The sequence below is a fragment of the Brachypodium distachyon genome, chromosome 2 (assembly GCF_000005505.3).
Source record: "Brachypodium distachyon strain Bd21 chromosome 2, Brachypodium_distachyon_v3.0, whole genome shotgun sequence".
Lineage (NCBI taxonomy): Eukaryota > Viridiplantae > Streptophyta > Magnoliopsida > Poales > Poaceae > Brachypodium > Brachypodium distachyon.
Window position 1 is genome coordinate 57754971 of NC_016132.3, and position 24609 is coordinate 57779579.

Consider the following 24609-nt stretch of genomic DNA (forward strand, 5'->3'; position numbering starts at 1 on the left):
ACGATCCATTTCTGACACTTTGACCGTATCTGCTCGCGAATTACCAGAAGCGTTTCTATTTCATTATTTGAGAAAGGGAGACACAAAGTCACGTTACATCCAAAACCACACTAGCCGTAACTAGCAGCCATGGCGATGAGACCACATCCATTGATCACTTGTGCGCCGCCGTCGCCATTGCTCGAAACATGTCCCTACAGGCGGAGAACAATGCGACGAGCTGGCCCCTGTCCGGCAAGCACCGCTTCACATGCTCATCCTCGACATACGCCTTCGCCCAGCGGCAAAGTTCAGGGAACTCGTCGTTACGGACCAACTTCACCCCACAGATCTCCTCGAAGACGCCCAGCCAGTGCGCCAGCCCACTGGCGGCAATGTCCACGAGCCCGATGGCGTCGCCGCCGAAGAACCTCTTCCCGTCCAGCTGCTCCTCCAGCAGCTTCAGGTTTCCCTTGGCCTCCTTCATCAGCTCCTCCTGCTTTATGCTGCTGCCGCTGTCTTCCGGTGCCCAGAACGACATCCAGAACGGCCTCGCAAACTGCATTGCAGCACAGTGTGTCTGTCAGTAAGCAACCTTGCCATTGTTGATTGTTCAGTTGACAATCGTCTGCAATAATAGAGAGCTGCAGTACTTAAGAGCTTTGCCTTTTGGTCGATGAAGTGTGCCCAGAATCGGGCGTTGGCGCGGTCGCCGGGGTCGGAGGTGAGGAGAGGATGGCTGCCGTGGAAGGCCTCGTCGACGTACTCGACGATGACGAGCGACTCGCAGATGGCCGCTTTGCCGTGGAGAGCACGGGGACCATCTTGTGCACGGGGTTGTGCTTCAGAAGCAGCTCGCTCTTGCTGCTCAGGTCCTCCAGGATGAGCTCGTAGGGGACTCCCTTGAGCCGCAGGGCCACCTCCACCCGGTGGCTGAACCCGCTGCCGAACGCGTCGCCCATCGATCGTTGTTGTTTGTGGGGATTTTTCAAGTCGTTTAGTGCTGAAGTGAAGTGGTGATACTGCAAGAAACGGCTGGTGTAATTTATAGTAGATAGGAGCTGTCGTTGGTCAATGTTTCGTTGCTGCTGCTAGTCTTCGCCTGGAAGATTGAGCATTTCAGCTGCCCAAAACACACTGTCGACCTGAAGTTTTGTTTCGTGTGAAAGTGAAAAGAGTCATGAATAGTATCTGGAAAAACTAGGCTCGGATTGCTCTGCCGGTGGGACATAAAGGTCAGCGGCCAGATGTAACGACCAAAGGTTTACATTTTAAAAAAAATCCGAATCGGGCCTCTCCCCACTTTCCATTTCATTCAAAACGGAAATAACAAGGTCTCAAATAGTTATACAGCAAGAACAGGAATGAAAAAAAAGCGGAAAGAAGTGGATCCGGACACCAACAGAAAATCCACTGCGCCCAGCCCGAGTCGGCCTGGGCACTATGGGACAAAAACCTGCTGCCACCGAAAAGCCAAGACTGTCCTAACAATAGTTTAGAGACATTTCCACCAACATCAACATTTTAAATTTTGATGGGTCAAAATAAAATATATTTGCGTCTCCGAATTTCATTTCAGTAAAAAACTGTGTGCCGGGCTCCCTCCGCACCCGGCAGGCCGCCGACCGCCGACCCTTCGCTATTCTGGGCCTTGCCGGACGAGCTCCATCATCCTACCTGGGCTGCACACGCGTATTGGGCTACGAAGAAAGAGAGGGCCTCGACTGGAATCGATCGGGCCGGCCTGGAATCCGACGTCGATGGCTCATTCTGGGAGGATCCGAATGTCCGAAGAAAACAGAAAGAAAGAAAAAAGGAACCCGGGCAGCGTTGCGACGAAATTCCAAAGAGCCACTTACCTCCGTAGCGTGCATGAAGGAAACAAAACTCATGCCACGATATGGAATTTCATGCAGCTACATCATATTCTTTCTGCTCGTATAAACACGCCGCCATTCCTTTTTGTGTCTTTGAGAATCTGAACACGCCGCCTCTGGGTGGACAAAAGTTTTCGCAAAGCTCTGCTCCGGATATGTATAGCCTGATTCTGGTCAACATCAAACTCTGCAGCAATTCGCGCTATATATTCTCGCTGCCTGCCTGCCTAGTGCTGTGACTGACTGACTGCAATTTCTACGCCTTTTTCGGCGAACGGTTACCACACGCATATACCCACAGCCACAGGCCACGGATTGCATGCCACTACTCATTTCATTGGCCCTCGATCGAGAGCAACCAACACTGTCCGAATTAGCCACTTCATGTGGACCAGATAATTAACACAAGTTGTACAACGCACGGCTGATTGCTGTAGCTCCCGTAAGTTATTCAGGAACGGAGGAAGCAGTGGATCCGTAGCTCTCATCGTTGCCACGAAATAAACACATGTAGTGCTACAATTAATCGTGGCCTAGTTTAGCTAGTCCAGACTCCGGTTGGTACTTTGGTTTACTTGACGTATTGGCAGCTAGCTAGCCAGCTAGGAGCTGGTACTAGCTAGCTAGCTAGCTAAGCGCCAACGTCGCGGTCACCGGTTAGTTTACTTGACGTACGTATTGGCAGCTAGCTAAGCCTGGCGAAGTCTGAATTAGCAGTGTTATCTACTCCTACGGCCGCATATTATATGTATAAAGTGCATTCATGTTGAGGGAGTAGTTTGAATCAGTCGTAGTATGTCGTGAAAGAGTTGGTTGCAGCGGTTCACAGTTTGAATCATGTCGTACGTGTGCACATTACAGATCTGGAGCAATACGCACGTCGAACTGCAGCAATTAATTCTGCTGCTTTAGGAAGGCGTACGAACGCGGTACGAGCTGTCCGGCCGGCCGGACCTCTTACAAAAAATGGATTGCTCAACATATAATATACTCCTCCGTTTATGGTTCAACTGGGACGACACACGTACGAGAGCGCGCGCCTTTTGTCGACCGCTTCGGGAAGAAAACAATTCGAGATCCAGTTCCAAAATACTCCACCTGGAAAGTGTATTCGCTCCGTACCTCGGTCGATAGTTATCTGGAAAAGGGTTATCTGTCTGTGATCACTTGTCTGCGCTTTTGGTGTCCAGTTCGCTAAGCTACGTTACGGACGAGTACGACACGCGAAGGGTTGGAAAAGATTATGCATGCATGGCTGACTGGATGAACAATAGCACTCGTGCAGTCGTGCTGTTCGTTTTCGATTACTCTTATAAAAAACGGGGGATTATTAGCTGGGCTGTCCAAACGGCCCTGCACGCGCACCCCGCCGCCGACGTTCTCACCCGGGTGGCCCACCGCCACGCGCTCTGCCCTTCGTGAGCCGCCGTTCTAGACAAGGCGACCGGCATGGACCCGCTCCATGTAGGCAAGCCCAGGCTGTCATGTTGGCACTGACGGGTGGGTTCCATGGTTAGGAACGTCGTTAACGTGTTAAAACTTGGATTATGAGTTATGTGCAACGGATTAGACGAATAGCAGGGTTTTGCGCAACAACCCTCTCCGAATGATGGGTGGTTTGTGCAATTTTCTCGTCGTTCGTGCCAGTCTGACGTACACAACGGACAAGACAGTAGAGCGCGAGTAAATCTGTTGCTGCTCAAGCTTAATTTCTTTCCGCGGATCGGACCCGATGGATGCTGTAGTGCGTGTGTGCTGCTGCCGCTGCCAATTAATTGTACCGCGATCCAGTGATACTAAAAAGTACTCATAGTTAGTTAAGTAGCCTGCGGGCGCGCAGGAACGTACGTCGTGGCCGGCGGGGAGACAGGCACGCCATGTGTAATAACACACACAGCATGATGGTTGGCAGAAGAAAGAGACCGTGTTCGTGCATCGGTGCATGCCTGCCTGCTTCCTCTCCTTGATTGATTGCCAATCGATCAGAGCCAGGCCGGGGCTCACTCGGTCGCTTTCACCCACGTACGACGCCAACAACATGGTAGCCAAAGGCAATAAAAGGGCCCATCAACGACGCATGTGATCGATCCATTGCTCCATTACCACATCCTCCATCCATCTCTTGACGTTTAGCTGCACGTCCTCCGGTCCTGGACTCCTGCTGCCGCCTACGGAGTAATTACGACATTCAATGATGAATCAGTTCTGGCAGAGACAAACACTCCGATCGCATAGCAAGGGCAACTCCCAAGAAAATAACTTAACGAGGATCCTCATTCGTATGCTCTCAAAAAAAAAAAGATCCTCATTCGTACAAAACTTGGCCACCCGTCTCATCTCTCCTCCAAACGTGGATGGAGAATAGCAAGTCTCCAACTGTCGACCTGACCCACGTGTCAAAGACTAGTAAGTAAAATAAACGTCAAAAATTTCTTTAAAAAACGGCAAGGACAAATGAAAACTTAACCTCGCAGACTGGAGATGCCACGCGGAGGCACCGAAGCCACACAAAAAACCGTGCGGCCGAACCGAGGTGAACCACAAGCACGGCACTTGGCCAGCCCGAGCACAACACAGCACCCTAGCACCACCCAGGCAACGGCGCCCGATCGCTGGGCCCACCACCGGCCGGCCCCACAGACGACAGCGACGGATGGGGCCCAGGAAATTAAAGTGAAATCACGGGCGGGTGGGGTCCGCGCCAGCCAGAGGCCAGAGCGGGAGCCCCTTTTCACGCGGTTTCTCTCCCCTTTCTTTCTCCAACCAACGGCTTCCGCTTCCAGCGATCACGGAGAGAGAGAGAGAGCCAGTACGTGGGTCCCCCGTTCCTAACGGCTTTGCTTCCAGCAGCAGCTCCGTTCCATCGACGACAGCCTTTGTTTATGTGGCGCCGGCGCCCTTCGCTTCCCTCCGTCTGAGACGCTCCGAGGTGGAGTATCTTGACATGGGCTAGGCAGTCCTAGTGGTTCTCCGTACCGTGTGGCTCAAGATATTATACCTGAAACAAAAAAAAATTGCTGGTTTTTTTTCTTTCCGTCGTGAACATGCATGGCAGCTCATGTTCCAAGAATATATACTCATATATTCATATCATATGTCAACTCCAATCATGCCCATCTTCTTACGCGGAGCGCGCATGCGCCGTCCGGGTGAAGGATTGTGTTGTGTTCCTAGCTGGAAGCAAACACTTGGCTGGACAGAGTTTAGATCAAGGCCGGTCTTGATTAGATTTCCAGCCGAACGCGCATTGTTGGAGAGAAAGAAAGAGAATGCGCGTTGTTTTAGTGATTCGTTAGGAAATCGTAATTGGAAATGGCAGGTTTTTGTCTCTGCTCTTCAAATAGAATGCCCGGAAATAGAATGTCTGTGCGACCGGGTAAGTAAACGATAATCAAGCCCGTATGTACTCCAAATTGTTCAAATGGCAGGTTTTTGAATATTTGTGCGACCGGAGTACATAATATACTCAGTACGCTCCAAATTGTTTAATGTCACGCGTCCAGAGGTTGAAGCCATTCATTCATGCCGCTGATTGAGGATCTGCGGTATGAGGGGAAACGCAAACAATTGACAGCGATATAACCGCAAACATTGCATGTAGACTTGCAACTAGCTTGTAAGGGAACCTACAATTAAGGGCTAAATCAACCCTACGAATGTTCAAAGGACGATCATCCATGTGCTGAACACACGATCAAATTCTCAGTAAGACTGAGTATCTCTCCAACGATTCAATCTCGTGAACTCCTTTCAGTCCGGAAAGAAGAAGATACGAACCGCGTGAAGCTATCCATAGGAAGCCTAGCTTTCCCCCCGTTTCAGGACCGAATTGAGGACGGTGCAGAATGCATGCACGTGACCGGCCGTGGCGTGAACTTGTGATGTAGCACCACTACGTACGTACGTAGGAATCTATAGAAACAGCTGCACGCTGCAATGCCAGAAAGAAACTTGTGCCATATGCACGCTAGCATACGTTGCACTTTCCATCTGCCTAACCCAATAACGAAAAGGCACGACGGGTAACAGTACACACCACAAGAAAACGCCGGCCGTCCGGCACGAAGAGGGAATTAAACGTGCGCTGCTTCGGCATCCCCCGGTCGCCAAGCTAAGCTAACATGGCCTTGCTATATCTTGCTAAGCTGGCATGATTTTTTTGAGTCTTACATGGATATTTTTCTTGCTAGCCATCCATCCAAGGAAGACTAAATATCTTCGCAAACAAAAAAGAATGGGTGTGGCTATTTCTAAATCGCACGTTTTTTGAGAAATAAGTTTTAAATATCAGTCAATGTTTCAAATCTGTTGGATTAAGATCCGATCCGAGTGTCATCCCCATTCTTTCGTCTCTCATTTCCTATTGTTGGATCAAGATCCCATGGCTAACACGTCGATTCATCTCTAACTAAAAAACGGACGACTTATCAATAACAAAACCGAAAAAGAATGGGTGTTATACCATGTAGCATAATATGTTCGTGTCACGCAGGTCGCGTGATTTTTGGGTGGGTTTTTTATTGGACAATTAATAGCCTCTTTTTTACGTGTGCCGGCCTTAATTAGATGCTGACCAGAGGGGCCGACGGATTCGATCAGACGTCTTTGTTAGTTTGCACTTTGGTCGCATGTCTCGCCTCGTGATACTGACATGTGGACCTCGCAGGCCCACCTGTTACGGAGCTTACACGCAGCTGCCAGCGTGGGCCACGCAAGGCTTCCCGTCGCACCTCGCACGGCTTCCTTCCTTCTTTCCTTCTTTCCTCCGTCCCTTCCTTTCCTTGGCAGATCGACTCAGAATCTCCAATGGAGTCCCTGAGTCTATATATAGGTGCCGTCTCCCTCTGAGACCAACTCGCAAACCTACCGCCGGAGCAAACACACGAAACCCCAACCCAAAGAGATCGTTCGAACGAGCGAGCGAGAGAGAGATTTGTTAAGAAGCCCAAGGACAACAGCCATGGGCAAGATCAAGATGCCGTCCCTCTTCCGCCGCCGGAGCCGCTCCAAGTCGCCGCCGTCGCAGCGGCAGCTGGAGGAGGAGGGGCTGGGGCAGGACCAGCAGCAGCAGTGCGGCGACGGGTCTTCTTCCCCGGCGCGGACGCCGGAGGAGGAGATGGAGCGGGTGTTCCGCAAGTTCGACGCGAACGGCGACGGGCGGATCTCGCGGCCGGAGCTGGCGGCGCTGTTCGAGAGCCTGGGCCACGCGGCCACGGACGACGAGCTGGCCCGCATGATGGCGGAGGCGGACGCCGACGGTGACGGCTTCATCAGCCTCGCCGAGTTCGCCGCCCTCAACGCCGCCGCCGCGCCCGGGGACGCCGAGGAGGACCTCCGCCTCGCCTTCGGCGTCTTCGACGCCGACGGCAGCGGCGCCATCTCCGCCGCCGAGCTTGCCCGCGTCCTACACGGCCTCGGCGAGAAGGCCACCGTCCAGCAGTGCCGCCGCATGATCGAGGGCGTCGACAAGAACGGCGACGGACTCATCTCCTTCGAAGAGTTCAAGGTCATGATGGACGGAGGCGGCGGGTTCGCCAAGATCGCGTAACCGAATTAATTTCTCCAACGGTTTTTTTGTTTCCTCTAATATCCCCCCCCCCCCCCCCCTCTCCTCACCTAATCCGAGCGCGTGGAAAATTAAGTGTATATAAGATGGGATTAAGAAGATCGTTTGTAGGCGCTAGATTCGATTCTACTACTAATAATCGCAAAATCGCGAGAATTGTTATGCGAACATCATCAGTTTTCGGAAAATTTGAGGCTGGAAATCAGCGGTTCAAGGTTAATGTGACACTTTGCATTGTTCTGATCTGCTTTCGATTTCTCCTATATTTATTTTTAGATCAATTTCTCCTATATCTATGCGTGTCTGTGGATTTGGAATGTTTGGATCTGCTTTCCCGTTCCCACTAATCGGAATCTGGATTAACATAACCTCCTGAAGACGCAAATCATGTTTCGTTTGTTCTTCCATCTTCCTGTTACCTTGCCGTTTGGATCCAAGAGGAGACCGAGAGGTTTTTGTGTTCGGATTATTTATGAACTAGATCTTGACTCCGTCGTTATGGATTTCTACTTACTGTCAGCATGCATCCTGTTGTACGTACTGATCCAAGAGGAGTATTGAACAGTACATACACTTGAAATCGGAGACCCAATTTTCTTCTGAACTTGGAAGGCAGTACTCTTTGATAGAAGCCATATTCAGTGTTAAGACATTCCGCTTCAAATTGCCATCCATAGAATGCACATGCAAACGTCTGCCAGGCATATATACTACGGAATTATGGAGTACTTACTAAAACAGTAAAAAGGATTAACAGTCGCTTCTAGTAATTTTCAGTCGGGGCAGTTGCGACGGAGCGTTTCTGGCTGGGAGGTGAGGCGTCATTGCAGGGCACCTGCAGTTTTTCTACTAGCTGATGAAAGGATCTGGACCTTTCCCAGGTCGTTTCAGAATTAAACAAGTACAGCAACCAACGTACTAGTACTACATACTGCATGTTGTGCATTCCACCCTGTTAAAACATTCTCTAGTTCATCTCGGAATATAATCTTAGGATTTTACTAATACGCGCTGGAACATGGACCGGTGAGGACGAAAGCCGGGAATATTCTTCAGATTTTTTTGGGTGTCATACAGGAGTAGTAGAGTATTGTGCCGCGATGATTGCAGCATCACAATTTGTTTATCTCGGCGGCAGGAAGATTTGGTCTCGGTTCATTTTTCTGATGTACATGTACCTGCTCGAAGCCTCGAATACAGCACATATTTTTATGTCCAGGTCGCACTTCGCAGGCTGCCAAGACATGCAAGTTGCTCTGCTTCGTTCAGCCGAAGAAAAATATGAGTACGGCTGCAGATGCCATATTATATGGTGCGTTTCGAGTCCGGTCCATCTGGGCTTTTATGAGCCCATCGTGCCAAAAAAGGGCCCAAGCCCACAAATGCATTGCACGGTTGCACTTGCACAGCGTCATTCCGGCGGAAAAAGAAGAAAAAATGGAGCAAACGCTGCTGTAAGCTGTTGCCCGACAGGACACCATCCCTTTGCTCACCTCAGCGGCTCAGCGTGGAGCTCGTAGCCTTGGGAGGGAGCGGAGGATGAGCGGCGGCGGCGGCGTGTTGGGCGCCGGCTCGTCGTACCACAGGTTCGTCCACTCGGCGATGGAGCAGACCCGCCTCCGGACCGCCCTCGCCCCGCATCCCTCGCAGGTTCATCTCTTTCTGCTTCCCTCTCTGCGGCTCTGCGCCCCCCTCTCGAGGTCTGCATCCATGTCGCAGATCGGTTCCTCCTGCAATCTAGTAGTACGGAGTACTATTCTACTCCAGTTACGGTCATGTAGCTCAAGGAAGGAGGCCGGTCGTTTTTAAGCTTAGCTGCATGCTAGTGGTTGGTGCTAGGCTGCCTTTCAGGTCATTTGGGTCTGCGAATCGGATGCGCCTGCTTCGGTAAAGCTCGGTGCGTATATGACAGGAGCAAAATCGTAGTGTTGGATTAGCTGCTATGCTGGATTTTTGGTGCTTTTGGTAACCTGACACTACTGAGCCTAGTTTAGACCAAATCTCTTGTAAACACTGACCCAAGCAAAAGCCTTGTGTCCACAGATGCAAACAAGTTCGTGTGACGTAGGCTTAATTTTTTGTGGTTATGGTCTTTTTTTTCCTGACTCTACTGGGTCTAATTTAGACCAAAGATTTTGTAAACATTGACCGAAGCAAAAGCCTTGCTTCCGCAGATGCAAACAAGTGATTGCACTTGGTTGTTTTCTAATTAGTGGTGTTTTGGACGAAGTAGCCTTTTCTCAATAATGGAAGCTTTATTGCCCCCTAATGATTCTCAGAAGAGAAAAAAATGTGGGAGAACCCACTAGGACCTGAGGTTATTGGTCTAATAGAGAGTTGAGATGACTCTCTCTATGACCCTATTATAGACCGGCGAAGAAGCATGCTGCTATTGTTATGCGACTGTCGATCTAGAATATGACTGGCCCTTCATGAATCCTGTAATATCAGCCAGCCCCAGTCACGCTCCTTTGTTTTTTCACCTGCTATCAAATATTTCTTTCTCGTTGCAATAGATGATTTTGTCCTGGATCCTACCAGGAAAAGTTCAAGTGCATAAAAGCCAATGACGATAGTACCGTTTTTGGAGCTCTCTCATTCAGCGCCCCCAAAGTCAGACTGCTTCGCAGCTTGACAATTGAGAAGGAAAACTCAGTTCAGGTATTTCAATCTGTCTTGCTGCTCCAAGGTCAAGTTTCCTTGACTGAAACACTCCAAGGATTATCACGAAAAACAATGAACTGCCAGACTGGTTTGCATGTTAAGTTTGCCATGAGCCACCATTGGCTACTTACTAATCTGGTTTAAGAATTTTGTTGGTTCTGCTTCAGAGAGATTTGGAGCATCTTTCCATCATGTTGCCACAACAGTATCAACCAGAGATCCTATTGTCGTTTTACTTTGGTCTTTTGCATGCTTTAACTTATTTCTTTCTATTACGCAGTAAAACTTTACAACTTCGTATATTGGTATCTTTATGTACAATATGTTGTAGATACACAACTACAGTTGAATCAGTGGTGAAATTTTCCATACCCGTGTCCAAAACATCATTCGGTTTGGACTAAAGAGAGTGCTAATTAAGTTCTCGTTTATGCCCATGCAGGTTCTTGACTTTGCTGCTTTCTCTGAACCTGAATACGATCTTCCCATATTTTGTGCCAACGCGTTTACATCCCCTGTTCAAAGTATTGTTGTCTTGTAAGTGCCAGAAAATGCATGCCATTCCAATTAACAGTTGTTATCCGTTTCCACGTGCAGTACTGAAGTGCTATCTAGAATATGAATATGCCCTGAACCTGAAAGAACTATTTGATTTGCTTTTAGGGACCTCAATCCTTTATATGATATCACTTTATACAAGGATTACAAAGAGAAATACTTCAGGAATTTGATGCCGCTTATACAGAAGTACAGCGAGGTACTTGGTTCTTTCCTTCCCTCAATGTATTACTGCACAAGTCTTCTTCTTTTATTTGTTTTATACATAGCTCGGTATCTTTATTTAGAGAAAATGCAGCTTCTGCCATGGGGTGGCAAGATTACGAGCGAGTCACTGAGATTCTTCTCTCCGGTTGTGATCTGGTCTATATTTGAACCAACCGAACAAAACCATCATGTCCTATATTCAGCTTTGATGGATTACTACAAGGTATGCACCGATTTTTTTCCAATTATCCAATAGAAATCTTCAGGCAGAATTTCCTGAGGAAATCATCCCTAGTGTGTTGCCACCAGTTATCAGTGTTCTGACTTTGCAGGTTTGGCTTGAGTTAGCTGATCAAGCAATTAAAGAAAACGACGCATCAAAAATTGCTCATAACAGAGAAGCACAACATAGATATCTCACATGGAGAGCTGAGAAGGTCTGTATTTATACTAATACCATGCAATTAGGAAGTTATATTCATCGACTTTGTGGTTGTATGCTCTACTATTACTCCCCGCAAGCCACTGCTCCCTTTGGTATTACCATTCATAAAACAGCTGCTGCCTGGTATATCTTATATCTTTTGTCTGATGGGCAGGATCCTGGCTATCCACTCTTGAAGAAATTAATTGGTGAAAGCCATGCCAAGGTTGCTCTTCTGGCAATCACTTTGTTTATATACACCTACTTCATGGTATTTGCGGAGTTATTTACTGCCTTTATATCCAGGATTTGGTGACAGAGTTCCTATTCGAAGGAGTGAATTCTCTCGGGAGCAAATCTTTTCTGGACTATTTCCCTGAATATGCGCGCGACGATGGGACGGTAAACAAGAAGAGGAGTATGATCGGGAAGTCTTTCGAAACTAGGCCCTGGGATGCTGATGGGGAATTCATTGGTGGTGACGATGCAGGATGAGGTCTTTGCTGTATGATATGCACGAGCATTCTTACCACGGACACGTTCTGCCACGCTCTATCTTCCCTGGTTTCTGTTTCACTCCTTGTTGTAGTTTCATCCGAGGGTTTTGTGTAGTTTGAAAAAGGCTGGAAGAACTCAATGAATTTGGATAACATATGTTCGGCTAACAGCATGTGCAGACACGTGGCGGCACGCAGCCACAGCAAGTTAGTTGTTTGATGTGGAGCAGAGAGAAAGAGAATAAAGTTCAGGTACTGCAAAGAAACAAAAGCTGTAGGATCAAACTTATTGTGTTTTGCAAGTTGTTGTATTTAATGGTGACTATAATATGGAGAGGTCGAAGATCGACTCTATTTCTGCAGATTCCTCGTCTGCATAGATGCCCCGGGACTTCTTTTTCTGCCAAAAGCGAATGATGAATTTACAAAAGTATTGGTTATCTGAATCTCAAATCGTACGTCAACCTATTGGTTGGCTTGAGCCTTGGCATTAAAGATCAAGTGTGTTCGAACCTGGAGCAGCATTAGAATTCAGAAAAGAAAGAATCCTGTATTTCTCTAATTTTCTTTGACATTGCATCGTCATGCACTTGAAGTAAAGAAAAAGGAACAAAAATCAAACATTCTTTAGCCAGACATCTAGTCCTAGAGAAGTAGAGAACACTACAAAGAAAATTATTCAGCTGATGAAGAGGCGAATATGGCAGGTGCGACTGCCTGTGGTGCGCACTGGCTAGAGAATTTTGCGTGCATCTTTGAGTGGGTGCTACCGTGGAGCAGAGCGTATAGGATAGACCCCCACTGGCCACTACTCTCTCTGCCCATGATATTTTTTAGCTGTGTTTTGTCTGATCCTTTGCACTACCTATGTACTAAACGAGTGTGGACAACAGATGAGTTAAGGACTTGAGCACACCAGTTTCCAGCCATAATGATGGTCCCGGGGTTTTATTAGAGATGCATATATCATCCAGTGCAATCGTTGTCTGGTTCCCCCCGTGGGATGGAGTCCCTGGATTACTCATTAAAAACTTGGGAGTTGGGACTCATTTGATGCCCTGAAACTGCAATTTAAGAGCACTTTTCTCATATCCAGCGTGCATATGCATTTTCTCCATCGCTTTTCTCCGACAGACCTGAGACCTGGAGACGTAGTGAAGCAGGCAGAGGAGGAAAGAACGGGGAAGGTTCTCAAGCACTCATTGCGTGAACCAAAGAGAAGAGAAGAGAAAATCAAACCTCACGCCTCGGATCCCTTTTCCTGAAGTTTCAGCTAAAGACAGTGGTACATTGGCAGGTGGCACTGCTGGAACTGTATCGATGCAAAAGAAAAGTTACTCTGCACGGGAAAGTGCACCAAACCATGCATACAGGGCGCCGTGAACAAGACAAACTTGACCACGTGCGAAACCCAATGACCTGACTTATTGGAGTACAGGACAGTAGGAGTATAATAACAGTACTGTAATAGCGTTGCTGATGCTTTCTTTGAGCTTTGGAGGAAGCTCTAACCCAGTTTTTAGGAGTCTGATCACTGACGGACAGATTCCAACTCCACCCAAAAAGTTGGAGGAAAAGGCAGGCGCATGCAATACAGTATATGCAGAGCACGCTCACGGCGAGCTCATCACCACCGGGGAGAGGCTGCAACTGCAAGTTAATGGGCGGGGAATTCTTAGATTTTTTTACTTGCCGGGAACAGCGCTGGCCAGCCGATCGAGTTGCAGCCGGCCACGCAAAGCTGCTCGGGGACCGGGGGCATGCAAAGTTCAGTTAACCGGAGTACATCGACGAGAGGAGCGGAGCCCAACCTCCTCAAAGGAAACAAGGTGTAAGATGCGTGGGAAGTTACTTCTCGGTTGACTGAATAGCTTTGCACATGAAACAGAGGACACGTGTCAGTCCTGATCTAATCTTATTGACACTTTACTACAATGACAGGGTTAATACAGATACTCCCTCCTCCTTGGTCAAGAACAGGGCAGAGCACACTTAATTTGACAACCTTGTGTTTTCCTTTGAGAGAATAGTAGGAGCAGACGTGCAATGGCGCCAGTGCTTCCTTTTTGCTCTCTTCTTTTTTGAATGCCAGCGTGCTGCGTGCGGCACTGAATTGGTTGGAAATTTCACAGAACATAGGCGGCGGCTAGAAAAGTGTGGGGAACAAAAGGGACAGGAAAGGTCGATAAATTTGGGTTGCTGGTTTGTTTTATAGGATGATTGTTTAAAAGATGGGCAGTTTCCTGCGCAAATAGCTGTGTTAGTCAAACACAGCTGATGCTGCCAATGCATCGAGTCTCTGCCAAGAAACTCCAAGGCAGTTTACCAAGGTGGTACTAGTGGTATCTGCCAAGACAGCAACATCTGCTAGGCAATTGCTACAACTTTTCCTTTGCGCCACATGCATGCAGAATGAAGTTCATGACAAATTGTTTAGGGTCTACTATGATACTAGTACTTAAAAGTCTGAAATCACGTAGTACAGTACTAGCTGCCTTTTGTTGCCACGCTGGCAACCGCCGTTCTCCTCATGAGGTAATAACAACTTAGGAGACAGTATGTGAAGCTACATGATGGTGTTTCTCTTTCTTGTTTCTTTCTGCAGGATTAGTGTATGATTACTAGCTTTAAGCAAGCACTAGCTAGCTGCTAATCGTTATCTGGTGTCAGGTTTCGTACTACACTAAAGTGTTGCTTCAAGCATAATATATAAAAAGAGGAAGGAAACTAAAGGCAGAACTGCACGCTGGACATGCAAATCTTCTACTAGTGTACTATGGAGTACTTACTAGGGAAAATAATAGGATGTTTTGAACAGCATTGAAAAAAGGCGATTGGGAATCGAATTAGCAGAGAGAAGACAAAACATATGGTGAGATGAAGTGGCGAAATTATCTCAAAATAAAATAAATGTAACTGTCAAGTGCAAGTGGTAAAACAAGGGGGCTAGCACATAACTGTCCAGAACACGCTCTGATAAGCGACAGCCAAAATTATTGATTTCCGAGCTTACTTTGGAACTTGATGAAACACATTTCTGATAAGTTAAAATAAACGAGAGTATGCACATGCAGTACTGCTAGTCTGCTACCGCACTCTCGTGAACCAGCAGGAGAGTGCCTCAAAGAACTATCAGGAAAAGAGAAGACAAAAATCGTCTATATATATGCCGTTGTCTAGCAGCTGAAGCTAAATCAAACAGCTAATAAGAGAAATGTTTTATCTTTCGCCGCAGCAGGTGTAGAGAAATGTTGATACTTAATTCCATCGGTATTACTTGTCTCAAACTTGTCCAAATACGGATGTATTTATGTGTTTCATCGGTATTACTTGTCTCAAACTTATCCAAATACGGATGTATCTATGTGTAAAAATCGTGTAGATAAATGTAATCTGTATGCATTTATGCTATCACCAACATAAAATAAACCCAGCGCCTTCCACCTTTATCAACCACTCACTTCTCGTTCAATGAAATGATCTCGTCGATCCGGTAATTAACGCTGCTCGACGCATGGAAATCCCTACCTAATGTCCTGCATTACCATTTCCTTGACGCTTCCTGAATCGAGTGTAATTTTAGTTTTTTTTCCCGCAAATATACCTAATGTAAACAATCGCCAAACCAAGACCACCATTCATTCAACATTCATTCATCGGAATCTCCAATCATGCATTCCACGTGCAAATGCGGACAGATTCTCCTCCTCAATGCTGCTCCCAAGCGAGAGAATGTTTTATACCAGCGGTAGGTAGGTTAGGTTTGGCAACAAATAACAAAGGAAAAAGACATAATAAAACCAAATTTTAACCGTCAAGCATCCATCACCCTTAATTTGCCATTCATTAAACTCTCTCTCGGTGCTCATTTCAACAAATTTTACAACTCGAGTTTCTTTTAGCTGCCGCTGGTAGTGGTTGTTCAAGGAAGGAAATTTCCTTCCTTGTTGGTGGTGTTCTTGAAGATGAGCACCTAGTCATTCATACGAGTATTTCATAGTACTACAGCTAGTTGCCGCGTGGCGGATGGTGGTCATCTTCTTCTTCCTCTTGACGCTCGCCAAACAAAAATTGAAGCCGAAGAAATTAAGAGGACGAGGAAGAGGAGGAGGAGGAGGACATCATCATCATGCGCGAGAAGTCCTGGAAGCCGACGAAGCCGTCGCCGTCGGCGTCGACGCCGCCGATCATGCGGCGGCAGTCGTCGAGGCTGCAGCCGGCGCCGCCGTCGCCGAGGATGGCGGCCATGACGGCGCGGAGCTCCTCGGCGTCGATGCGGCCGTCGCCGTCCGCGTCGAACACCCTGAACGCGTCCATCAGCTCCTCCTCCGAATCCGCCCCCGCCGCGTCCCCGGACGCCGCCATGGCCGCCACCGCGTCCAGCTCGTCGTCCGACGGCTCGCCGTGCCCGAGCCGCCGCAGCACCGCCTCCAGCTCCCGCCGCGAGATCTCCGCCACCGCCGCCGGTGCCGGAGGCGGCAGCAGCACCGACCTCGGGCTCGGCGCCGCCGCCGAACTCGCCTCCTCTGAAGACGAAGACGACGCGAACGACGGCGCCTCGCTCCTCGAGATCCCAACGCCTCCCCCCTTCTTCTTCCCGGAACCCGACCGCTTCGGGGACAGCTTCCTGGCCAGCGACTGGATAGAGAGCTTCATCTCGACCTCAAACAAACAACGAACAATGGCGCACAGGGAGCACTTGCAGGAAAGCAGGACACTACGCGAGGTTGATGGAGAGATTGACAGGAGGAGAAGAAGGCGGGGGCTGGATAAATAGGGAAGGAGGAAGTGAGCTTCGCGGAAGCTTCCTTCGTGGAGTACTAGCGAATTTTCAGCTTGCTGCGTCCTCGTCGTCCCGTCCCGTCCGGTCCGGCTGGATTCGGTTGGCATTTTAGCGTTAGCCAATATTTTTCTTTCTCGAGTGGCGCGAATTTTGTCCATCTTATATGCGCGGGAGATGATCATGGCCGCCGCAGAGGATCCGCTGAATATTTTGGGATGAACAGAGCTTTGGTCTTCGCAGGAGCATGTTGGCCTCGTAGTCCTGGCGCATATACATGCACATATAAAACTCCATATCTTATAAGCTAGTTGCATGTTTCTTTAATATCTGCCACGAAAAAGTCTCTCGCTTTATGTCAGCTTGTGCATATAAAATCCGGCTTCATTCGGGTGGCGCTTCAGGATAATTGTCGCAGAGTTGCTCGATCAAGATTTTAATCTTCACATTGTTTATGTAGCTTCCACCCTCCAACAAACAGAGCAAACAACGTAGCACAAGACAAGGAAACTAGTGGAAATTAAACTAAGTTTGATTCTCTCTTTTCCCCCCGGAGAACATTGTGTGCACTCTGTCATTTGTTTCCCTTTTGTGCAAGGTCTAGTCTTTGAGCAGGTTACCCTATTGATGCATTATTATTTGGCCGAATTAAGGATGGATACCAACCGATTACTAATCTGAAAAAGACTCTTAACTGCATCGGTTGTACCTCTAACCATCCTCCCTGTAGAAGTAGGTGGAGTTAACATCTTGTCCTGTTTTTCAAATTTGCCCAACTCGAGACGTCTGTGGGGCTGAATTATATTTTTCTTTTCTGGGGAGAGCAGTTGAATTTATCTGCTCATGATTAGGCATACGTGTCCGGATTTGCAGCAGCTGCCGACCTGCCTTCGTTGCCGAAAACGACGGCCTCAAAATCTGCAAACTAATTTTTAAAAAAAATCGCCAGTCATCGATGACCACATTTCATTTTCATGCTGTTCATACACACAGTGATCAGAGGAAACGTTGGCGAAAGCTCGCATAAACGTGCAAGAACAGTGCGTCGCCGTTACTGTACATCGATGGATATATATGTAACGACACCCAAATAATTCTGGGTGTTTTTGTTGATAAGATGTGTCGAGATTCCTCTGGAATGCGTACGTGTCTCGATGGTTCAATCTCACAATGATATTAGGATGATATTATGTATATGAAAACTTAGATTGCTACAGTTTGCAAATGCATGATTCGTGGTTGTTGCTTGTTGGTCAAATGTTAGTGGAGCACGTACCATGATTAAGCGTAGCTGATTAATCACTTATCAGAATCTTTGCAACTTGTGCAGCCTGCGCCAATCAGTGGCACCAGCTACGATCGATTAGATCTTTGATTGGCAGCTAATTTTTTATCGCGTAGTATATTTGGTGTCTGGTCGGTTCGATACCGTGTTTATGTTTTCTGTCTGGCTAAATCATATCGGGGAATGATTTGTAGGACTTCACTCCCAAGGTTGCTGTCTCAGGTAGGTCGAGCAAAAAGAGAGCATGCCATCTTTGCCGATTGATATGTAGACTCATCAAGTCGACAGCACCGCTTGTGGTGGAAAAGCCGTGTCTGAGTAGCTGTTGGCGCCTCTCGGGAAACTGAATTGCGCTACACGTCTCATTCAGCATCCTATGGGAGATGATGTATTTAAGGAGTACTGGAGGGCTCCGTATTAAGTAGAGAGTAAAACAGAAGCTGTTTGGCTGCAAAATCCTGAAAAACACTTGAGCGCGGTTTATCACTACATGACTACTCCTACATGACAGTCAGTTTGTGATGGAGACACGAAATTTAAGTGGATCCCTTCAAGTACAATTCCATTCCATAGCAGCAGCAACTGCCGTTTACTTTAGTAACATATCTTATACGATCGGAATGCGTGATGAAGGCGTCACCAAAATGAATGCGTGCCGTTCCCAATCCCACTCGATGGAGCTGGAGAGGCCGTTGGTTCAGTTGAGAACTTGAGATATAGATGCTGCGGCCACTTCACGCTGAGTGACAGGAAAGAATGAAACTTCCAGGAAGCTTCCTTCCTTCCTAGTAGCCCATCACTCACAGTCCACGAAGGTCGATCGTGGCCGACTTCCCAAATGCGTGCAGAACAGCGCCGTGAAGCTGGAGTAGCACGGAAACTCCAAACCACATGGTTGTAGGAGTAAACCTGTGGTTACGGCAGGGCTTTGTAGTTAGTGCTAGCTGCCGATGATCTGCCCCCCGTTCACGCCCATTTTACGTGCGTACGTAACCGTTTGCTCGTCATGTCTGGTAAGAAAACGAGTTATTACCAGAGAGATCACAGCACGGCACGCGTGTATCTTTCTGTTTTTCCTTGGTGGAACTGGAACGTACGCGTCTTGCTGATCGAGTCAGAGGGGCGCGAGTGGCAGTAAATAGGAGGTGTATTGTATGTAGTGTACTGTGCACACGGGATGATGGAATGGGCATATGTATAATTGTACACATCTCTGTCCCTGGTCTTCTGGGAACTGCTGAAATCAGTGGGGCCAAATAAAAAAAAGGCACATACGTGTCGATCGACATGTGTGAGTGTTGAAGACTGAGATCCACAAGGGTAAAAACTAAATTTTAAAGGATGACTAATTTTTAATCTGATTTTCAAGCAAAAAATTTTAAATATAAGTTGACAATTTGATCTGTTGGATTAATATCCGAGGTTCATTTTCGTTCTCTTCTCGTCAACTGATTTCTAACTAAAAAACATTCGACTCTTGATCAGTAAAACGGGAAAAAAACTAAAAATCAAACGGTTTTGCTATTTCTTAGACGACTGAGAAAGGCGTAACTATTTCTTAGTCGATGATAACAAGTTTTTGATTCAATCATCAACATTTCGTTTAGGATTAATGTAGGTCCGATGAAAAAAATCTGCATTAGATGGTTACGATTGTTGACTGAGAAATAACTACTCTCTACGATTCTAAATTGTTGTCGAAATATTATGTATATATAGACACTTTTTAAGAATAGATACATACATATTTGGACAAATTTGAATCAAGAATTTAAAATTAGATGGAGTATTTTTTATGCGACCGATAAATAGACATGCATGCCGGTGTCAGGCTCCTAATAACGAAGCCAGGGCGGTGCATGCCGGTGTCAGGCTCCTAATAACGAAGCCAGGGCGGTGACATGCATGTACGTGCGGCGGGACGAACATGGCTTTGGCTGGCTGCATAGTGTGGCCGCAAGCTAGGGTGATAGTGTCGTCCCGAAAGCCTCTCCGCGTAATACGGGGTCTATCTAGAGCAGAGACCCTCGTTAAGACCGCCCGATTTGCCTCACATTAGCTTCAGCATCCCTGGTGTCGGAATGGGTCAACCCGGTAGTCGATGCATGCAAGACGCTAGAGCGAGTTACAGACTGTGATAACTGATAGCGACAATTTAGACTGGGAATCCAGTCGTTAATTTTGTTTGTACATGTGATCGACGGACGACGGGACACGAGGCAGATGCATCCAAATTTTCTTCTGTCGAGCGTCATATCCGGACTGGATCGCCAGGAACGAGACCGGCCGACGGCCCAGGCCGGCTTTTAAACCCAGAACGTGCTCTCGATCGCCAGCCGCGACGCACGTTTAAATCGCCGAAAGGGAAACGAAACGAAGCCACGCCGGTCGGAATCCATCCTACTTATTTGATGCTGCTGCTTGTCTGATTCGCAGAATCAAACACGACTTATACGTGCCGTCCAGCGCCAGCATGGCACAGCCGGCTCACTCCCTTGCGGTCTCTCTACGCTCTACTTTTTTTTTTTTTTGAGAATTGACTGGAGCGAGTCAACCCGCACACACACATACGGCCTGTAATAGGAAAGGTTTGGGGCTTGGCCCAGCCTACCTCAGCCCAGCCGGACCTCCCTGGGCACCTGATCGTGCATATTTTTCGCAGCCTGTAATATGAAAGATTTGGGCCTTGGCCCAGCCCGTCTCAGCCCAGTCGGACCTCCCTGGCCCATGCCATGAGGCCGAGGAAAACGCAGAGAGAGAGAGAGAGAGTCGAATCGGGGAACAGAGCACTCGTTGGTCGTTGCTCCCAACTGCGCCACCCCGCCGCCTCCGCCGCCGACCTGCCGTCAGTCCGCCGGCGCCGGTCTTACCGCCTCCAGGAGCTTCCCCTCCCCTCCCCAACTCCAGCTCGCCTATCCAGACGCGCGCGACGGGCGGCTGCCCTCCGGCCCCGCCCGCGGCGCTAGGTCGCAGTCCTGCCTCCCTGGCTCCCCGAGTCGGCAACTCCCACGCCCAGTACCCAATCGGTAAATCACATCTGTGACTGCAACTTTGCTTGCTCCTCTGTCCGCTGTCCTCGCCCCAATCTTTTGCTCTTTAGTTTAGAGCTTGTTGATTAGCGTACAGATCAATTGATATGCAATGAGTTGTGTGCAGATCAATGCGTATGTGAGGAGTTGATGATTCCCCTTTCGATAATTTGTTGTTTCAATTTAATCTTACAGAGAGACAAGATGAATAAGAGAAAAATGACACCTTTTTTGTTTGATAGTACTATTAGCTTGATAGTTGAACCATGAATATTGTGTCCAAATTATCATCAACATTTTGCAGTACCATGACAATTTTGAGATTTTTCCTAAGTCCACAAGTGTACAAAGTCAAGAAGGGGTACATATGTACCTTTGTTCATGTTAGACTTTCCTCATCTACGTGTTTGTAAATATGGACCTTTGCTGCTTGGCTACTTTATTTTTTTTCCTTTGAGAGTGTGTTTTGATGTATATGCAGGCTGGGGGTGTGAATGGCGCAACCTTCTGTCATTCTAGCAACTGCAAGTTATGATCACACAATCAGATTTTGGGAAGCCAAGAGTGGTCGCTGTTACCGTACTATTCAATATCCAGATTCGGTTAGCTTTGGCTCGTTTCTTAATGTTCCTTTCTTTTGGCTTGCAACGTTTTACCAGAGTAAAATAAGCTAGCAAACTGCTGGAACAAAACACAATTGTTTATTATTCTGTGAAGCCCATGTTTCATTCTTTTCTTGCTTTAGTTGGACAATCGATTAATATTTCTGTAGATGTGTGTTTTCTCAGAATTTTGCATTAATCTGGTCAGAATTAGTAGGATACAATTTCTTATGCTAACAAATTAATGAAGTACATAAGGTAGCTGGATGATCCCTTCTATTATTCACTTATGGCAGTCCTAAAAGACTGCAAACAAATAATTAATTATAGGTCAATGCTTGGACTTGATTTGCTTCAACACAAAGTTGAATACTTGCTGGGAATCTTAAGCACTGTATGCCTGTTTGTAACTTATCTGTTGCAGCAAGTCAATCGCCTTGAAATAACCCCAGACAAGAGATTCTTAGCTGCTGCTGGCAATTCTCATATACGGCTTTTTGATGTTAACTCAAATAGCCCACAACCGGTATGTTACATGTTCTCTGAAAGCAACCAATCTTGTGCCAACATGTTTTCATTCCTTATTTAGTAAAAATAAACCTAACAGGTAATTAGCTATGATTCACATACTAGTAATGTGATGGCTGTGGGATTCCATTGTGATGGCAACTGGATGTACTCTGGTTCTGAGGATGGCACCGTGAGAATCTGGGATTTACGGTAATATTTCACATCTTATTATGTTGCTTGGCTACAGCTCTATTTTAATTAACCTTCCGTTGTTGTGAAAAGTTCTTCTCAAGTAATTGTTTTAATTAGAGGAGGATCCAAGGCAAACCCATCTCTAGGTGCTATTTATGCAGACTAAGTTAATCCACTTGGTTTGGTTGGATGAACTAGATTTAATGGGATTAGCCATATGAATGTAGTTTTTGCCGGTAACCCCTTAAAGATTGAGTAAGCATGTATGGGAGATCCTACTACATCGACTCTTTAAATATGCTCCATCAAAATCTCATTGAATGGCCATTCTGTAGTTTACCTAACTTAGAGTACTTGTAATTTTTTTTAAGGCATGGTGGTTTTGATGCATTAACTAGTCAGTCACCCTTCTAGTAATATATCCACTGTTTTTGTTACTACCTTTCCAGGCCATATGCATGTTATGACGTTGATACGTCTTTGTTCTTGTGCGTGTATGGTTTCAGGACCGCCACTTGCCAACGAGAATATGAAAGTCGTGCAGCTGTCAACACTGTGGTCCTACATCCCAATCAGGTCAGAATATGTTTTGGGAGATCTTAACTTTGCAAATTTCATTATGTAGTCACGCCATTGAAATACACTACGTTTGAGCATTAACTTGCCCCCCCTAAGTGATGTGGCATTCCTACAGCAAGCCTTCATGAGACTTCAAGAAGGTTTGCCACATGAATGCTCAATATCACTTGCACCCTAGTTGAATTCAGCATGGGTAGCTCAAGAATCAGAGTCCAAATAAGGCTTGCATCAGCGTGAAATTATCAACTTTCTCCTTTCTTTTAACTTCCCTTTGAACTTCACTTTTGTGTACTTCAACCAAATAGCATGGACTGTTACCTCGTGGAATGGATGACTCCGACAAGGATAGTCCTTGTTTGCCACATGTGTGTCCTGGTATTCTGTTCATTCATTCCATGTCATTTAGTTACAACATTGTCTCCTCAATCTTTCAGAAAGAACTAATATCTGGTGATCAGAATGGAAACATACGTGTGTGGGATTTGGCTGCTAATTCATGCAGCTGTGAGTTGGTGAGTCACACATTTCAGTTTTTAGGTACTACTGTGTATAAAACGAATTGCAAGAACACAATTGATATGTTGGTTCCACTTATTATTCAGGTACCTGAGGTCGACACAGCTGTAAGATCTCTGACAGTCATGTGGGATGGGAGCATGGTGGTTGCTGCAAATAACCGTGGGACATGTTATGTTTGGCGCTTGCTTAAAGGTACTCAGGTCAGTAAGTCATAATGTCCTACCTGCTGTATTAATTTCTGATTTCTGGATTTCTAAGCTGATGAAATCTTTTATTTAGACAATCACCAGCTTTGAGCCCCTCCATAAGCTGCAAGCACATGATGGCTACATCCTGAAGTGCCTTCTTTCACCTGAATTTTGTGACCCTAACAGGTATATATAGTGACTAGTTTTCACTTCCTAGTTCCTATTCACATTCATTTGCTACATTGCATTTGGTGCACATGGAAGTCTTAGTAGCCAGTAGCATTGAGTTTCTAAAGCTCCAATTACACACTTACATCTCCAAAAAAAAATCATCTAAATGATATAGCAATTGACATAATTGGCATTGTTTGTAGGTATCTTGCAACAGCATCATCTGACCACACTGTAAAGATTTGGAATGTCGATGGCTTCAAGTTGGAACGGACTTTAGTGGGTAATTTTCTGCCTCTGTTTTCTTCTAAATTTCAGTTAAAAGTTGTCAAAAATTGAATGATATCCTGAAACAATGCGGACACTCAACTTATCAGGTCATCAGCGTTGGGTCTGGGATTGTGTATTCTCAGTAGATGGTGCTTATTTGATAACTGGTAAGCACTAACTACTCACATCATGCTGTTCATCTTGCTAGCAATTCAAAAGTTACTGAGCACACTATTTGCTGTCTTTCAGCTTCCTCCGATACTACTGCAAGATTGTGGACAATGTCAACCGGAGAGGCCATCAGGGTGTACCAGGGACATCACAAAGCAACCGTGTGTTGTGCTCTCCATGATGGGGCTGAATCGGCTCCCTCATAAGCAACCTTGCGCCCGATGTTTCTGTACATATTTGTTGATTTGAACATAGCATGGCAGTGCTCTGCTAGATTTTCAGTTCCGTAGCAACTTGTGAACTGCTGGTTAAGATTTGATTGCTGTGGTGCTGGGATGTAACAATGTATATGCAGCCTCTGGAAGCTGTGTGCAAATGATTTGTATGATAACGTTGGTGGACATTTCTGTGCGTTAAATACAATAACAATCATTGTACTTGTATGGTTGGCTCACTTTAGTTCCTCTTAATAATTTTTTTGCTGAGTTTTGTTCTAAGACTTATTTAAGTAACCCACTTTATGATTCACGTCTTTGATGTA

At 46.7% G+C, this 24609-nt stretch overlaps 4 protein-coding genes and 1 pseudogene across 6 annotated transcripts; 3 read left to right on the plus strand and 2 right to left on the minus strand.

The window, feature by feature from the left end:
• Positions 1-40: 40 nt before the first annotated feature.
• LOC100843045 lies at positions 41-2073 on the minus strand (annotated as a pseudogene).
• A 4515-nt stretch (positions 2074-6588) lies between these two features.
• On the plus strand, positions 6589-7667 carry LOC100829687 (probable calcium-binding protein CML10). The gene has a single exon (XM_003565011.4). It carries the CDS (start codon positions 6817-6819, stop codon positions 7402-7404), a length of 588 nt encoding a protein of 195 aa, XP_003565059.1. The 5' UTR covers positions 6589-6816; the 3' UTR covers positions 7405-7667.
• A 1145-nt stretch (positions 7668-8812) lies between these two features.
• Positions 8813-12153, plus strand: LOC100829998 (phytochromobilin:ferredoxin oxidoreductase, chloroplastic). 2 transcript variants are annotated; one of them, XM_003565012.3, is made up of 8 exons: positions 8813-9072; positions 9964-10083; positions 10529-10623; positions 10750-10843; positions 10943-11074; positions 11184-11288; positions 11451-11501; positions 11582-12153. In XM_003565012.3, exons 1-8 carry the CDS (start codon positions 8962-8964, stop codon positions 11768-11770), a joined length of 897 nt encoding a protein of 298 aa, XP_003565060.1. In that variant the 5' UTR covers positions 8813-8961; the 3' UTR covers positions 11771-12153. The 2 variants fall into 2 exon arrangements, with proteins under 2 accessions (XP_003565060.1, XP_010232816.1); XM_010234514.3 differs by lacking the exon at positions 9964-10083 and having other exon boundaries at positions 8815-9072.
• A 3414-nt stretch (positions 12154-15567) lies between these two features.
• Positions 15568-16771, minus strand: LOC100830303 (probable calcium-binding protein CML35). The gene has a single exon (XM_003565013.4). The coding sequence runs from the start codon at positions 16735-16737 to the stop codon at positions 15859-15861; it is 879 nt and encodes a 292-aa protein (XP_003565061.4). The 5' UTR covers positions 16738-16771; the 3' UTR covers positions 15568-15858.
• A 3814-nt stretch (positions 16772-20585) lies between these two features.
• LOC100830609 (protein LST8 homolog) lies at positions 20586-24509 on the plus strand. 2 transcript variants are annotated; one of them, XM_003565014.4, is made up of 11 exons: positions 20586-20863; positions 21348-21468; positions 21893-21994; positions 22076-22188; positions 22677-22746; positions 23184-23261; positions 23352-23468; positions 23548-23642; positions 23831-23910; positions 24005-24064; positions 24147-24509. In XM_003565014.4, exons 2-11 carry the CDS (start codon positions 21361-21363, stop codon positions 24272-24274), a joined length of 951 nt encoding a protein of 316 aa, XP_003565062.1. In that variant the 5' UTR covers positions 20586-20863; positions 21348-21360; the 3' UTR covers positions 24275-24509. The 2 variants fall into 2 exon arrangements, with proteins under 2 accessions (XP_003565062.1, XP_024313978.1); XM_024458210.1 differs by lacking the exon at positions 20586-20863 and having other exon boundaries at positions 22102-22188.
• The last annotated feature ends 100 nt before the right edge of the window (positions 24510-24609 follow it).

What these genes read in the sequence shown, in the direction of transcription:
- LOC100829687 (XM_003565011.4), top strand. Translation starts at nt 6,817, where the DNA reads ATGGGCAAGATCAAGATGCCGTCCCTCTTCCGCCGCCGGAGCCGCTCC.
- LOC100829998 (XM_003565012.3), top strand. Translation starts at nt 8,962, where the DNA reads ATGAGCGGCGGCGGCGGCGTGTTGGGCGCCGGCTCGTCGTACCACAGG. An exon ending in TCGCCCCGCATCCCTCGCAG is followed by an intron (nt 9,073 to 9,963) that starts GTTCATCTCTTT and finishes GGATCCTACCAG; the next exon opens with GAAAAGTTCAAGTGCATAAA. An exon ending in TTGGTGAAAGCCATGCCAAG is followed by an intron (nt 11,502 to 11,581) that starts GTTGCTCTTCTG and finishes CTTTATATCCAG; the next exon opens with GATTTGGTGACAGAGTTCCT.
- LOC100830303 (XM_003565013.4), bottom strand. Translation starts at nt 16,737, where the DNA reads ATGATCATCTCCCGCGCATATAAGATGGACAAAATTCGCGCCACTCGA.
- LOC100830609 (XM_003565014.4), top strand. Translation starts at nt 21,361, where the DNA reads ATGGCGCAACCTTCTGTCATTCTAGCAACTGCAAGTTATGATCACACA. An exon ending in CTATTCAATATCCAGATTCG is followed by an intron (nt 21,469 to 21,892) that starts GTTAGCTTTGGC and finishes TATCTGTTGCAG; the next exon opens with CAAGTCAATCGCCTTGAAAT. An exon ending in GTTGGAACGGACTTTAGTGG is followed by an intron (nt 23,911 to 24,004) that starts GTAATTTTCTGC and finishes TCAACTTATCAG; the next exon opens with GTCATCAGCGTTGGGTCTGG.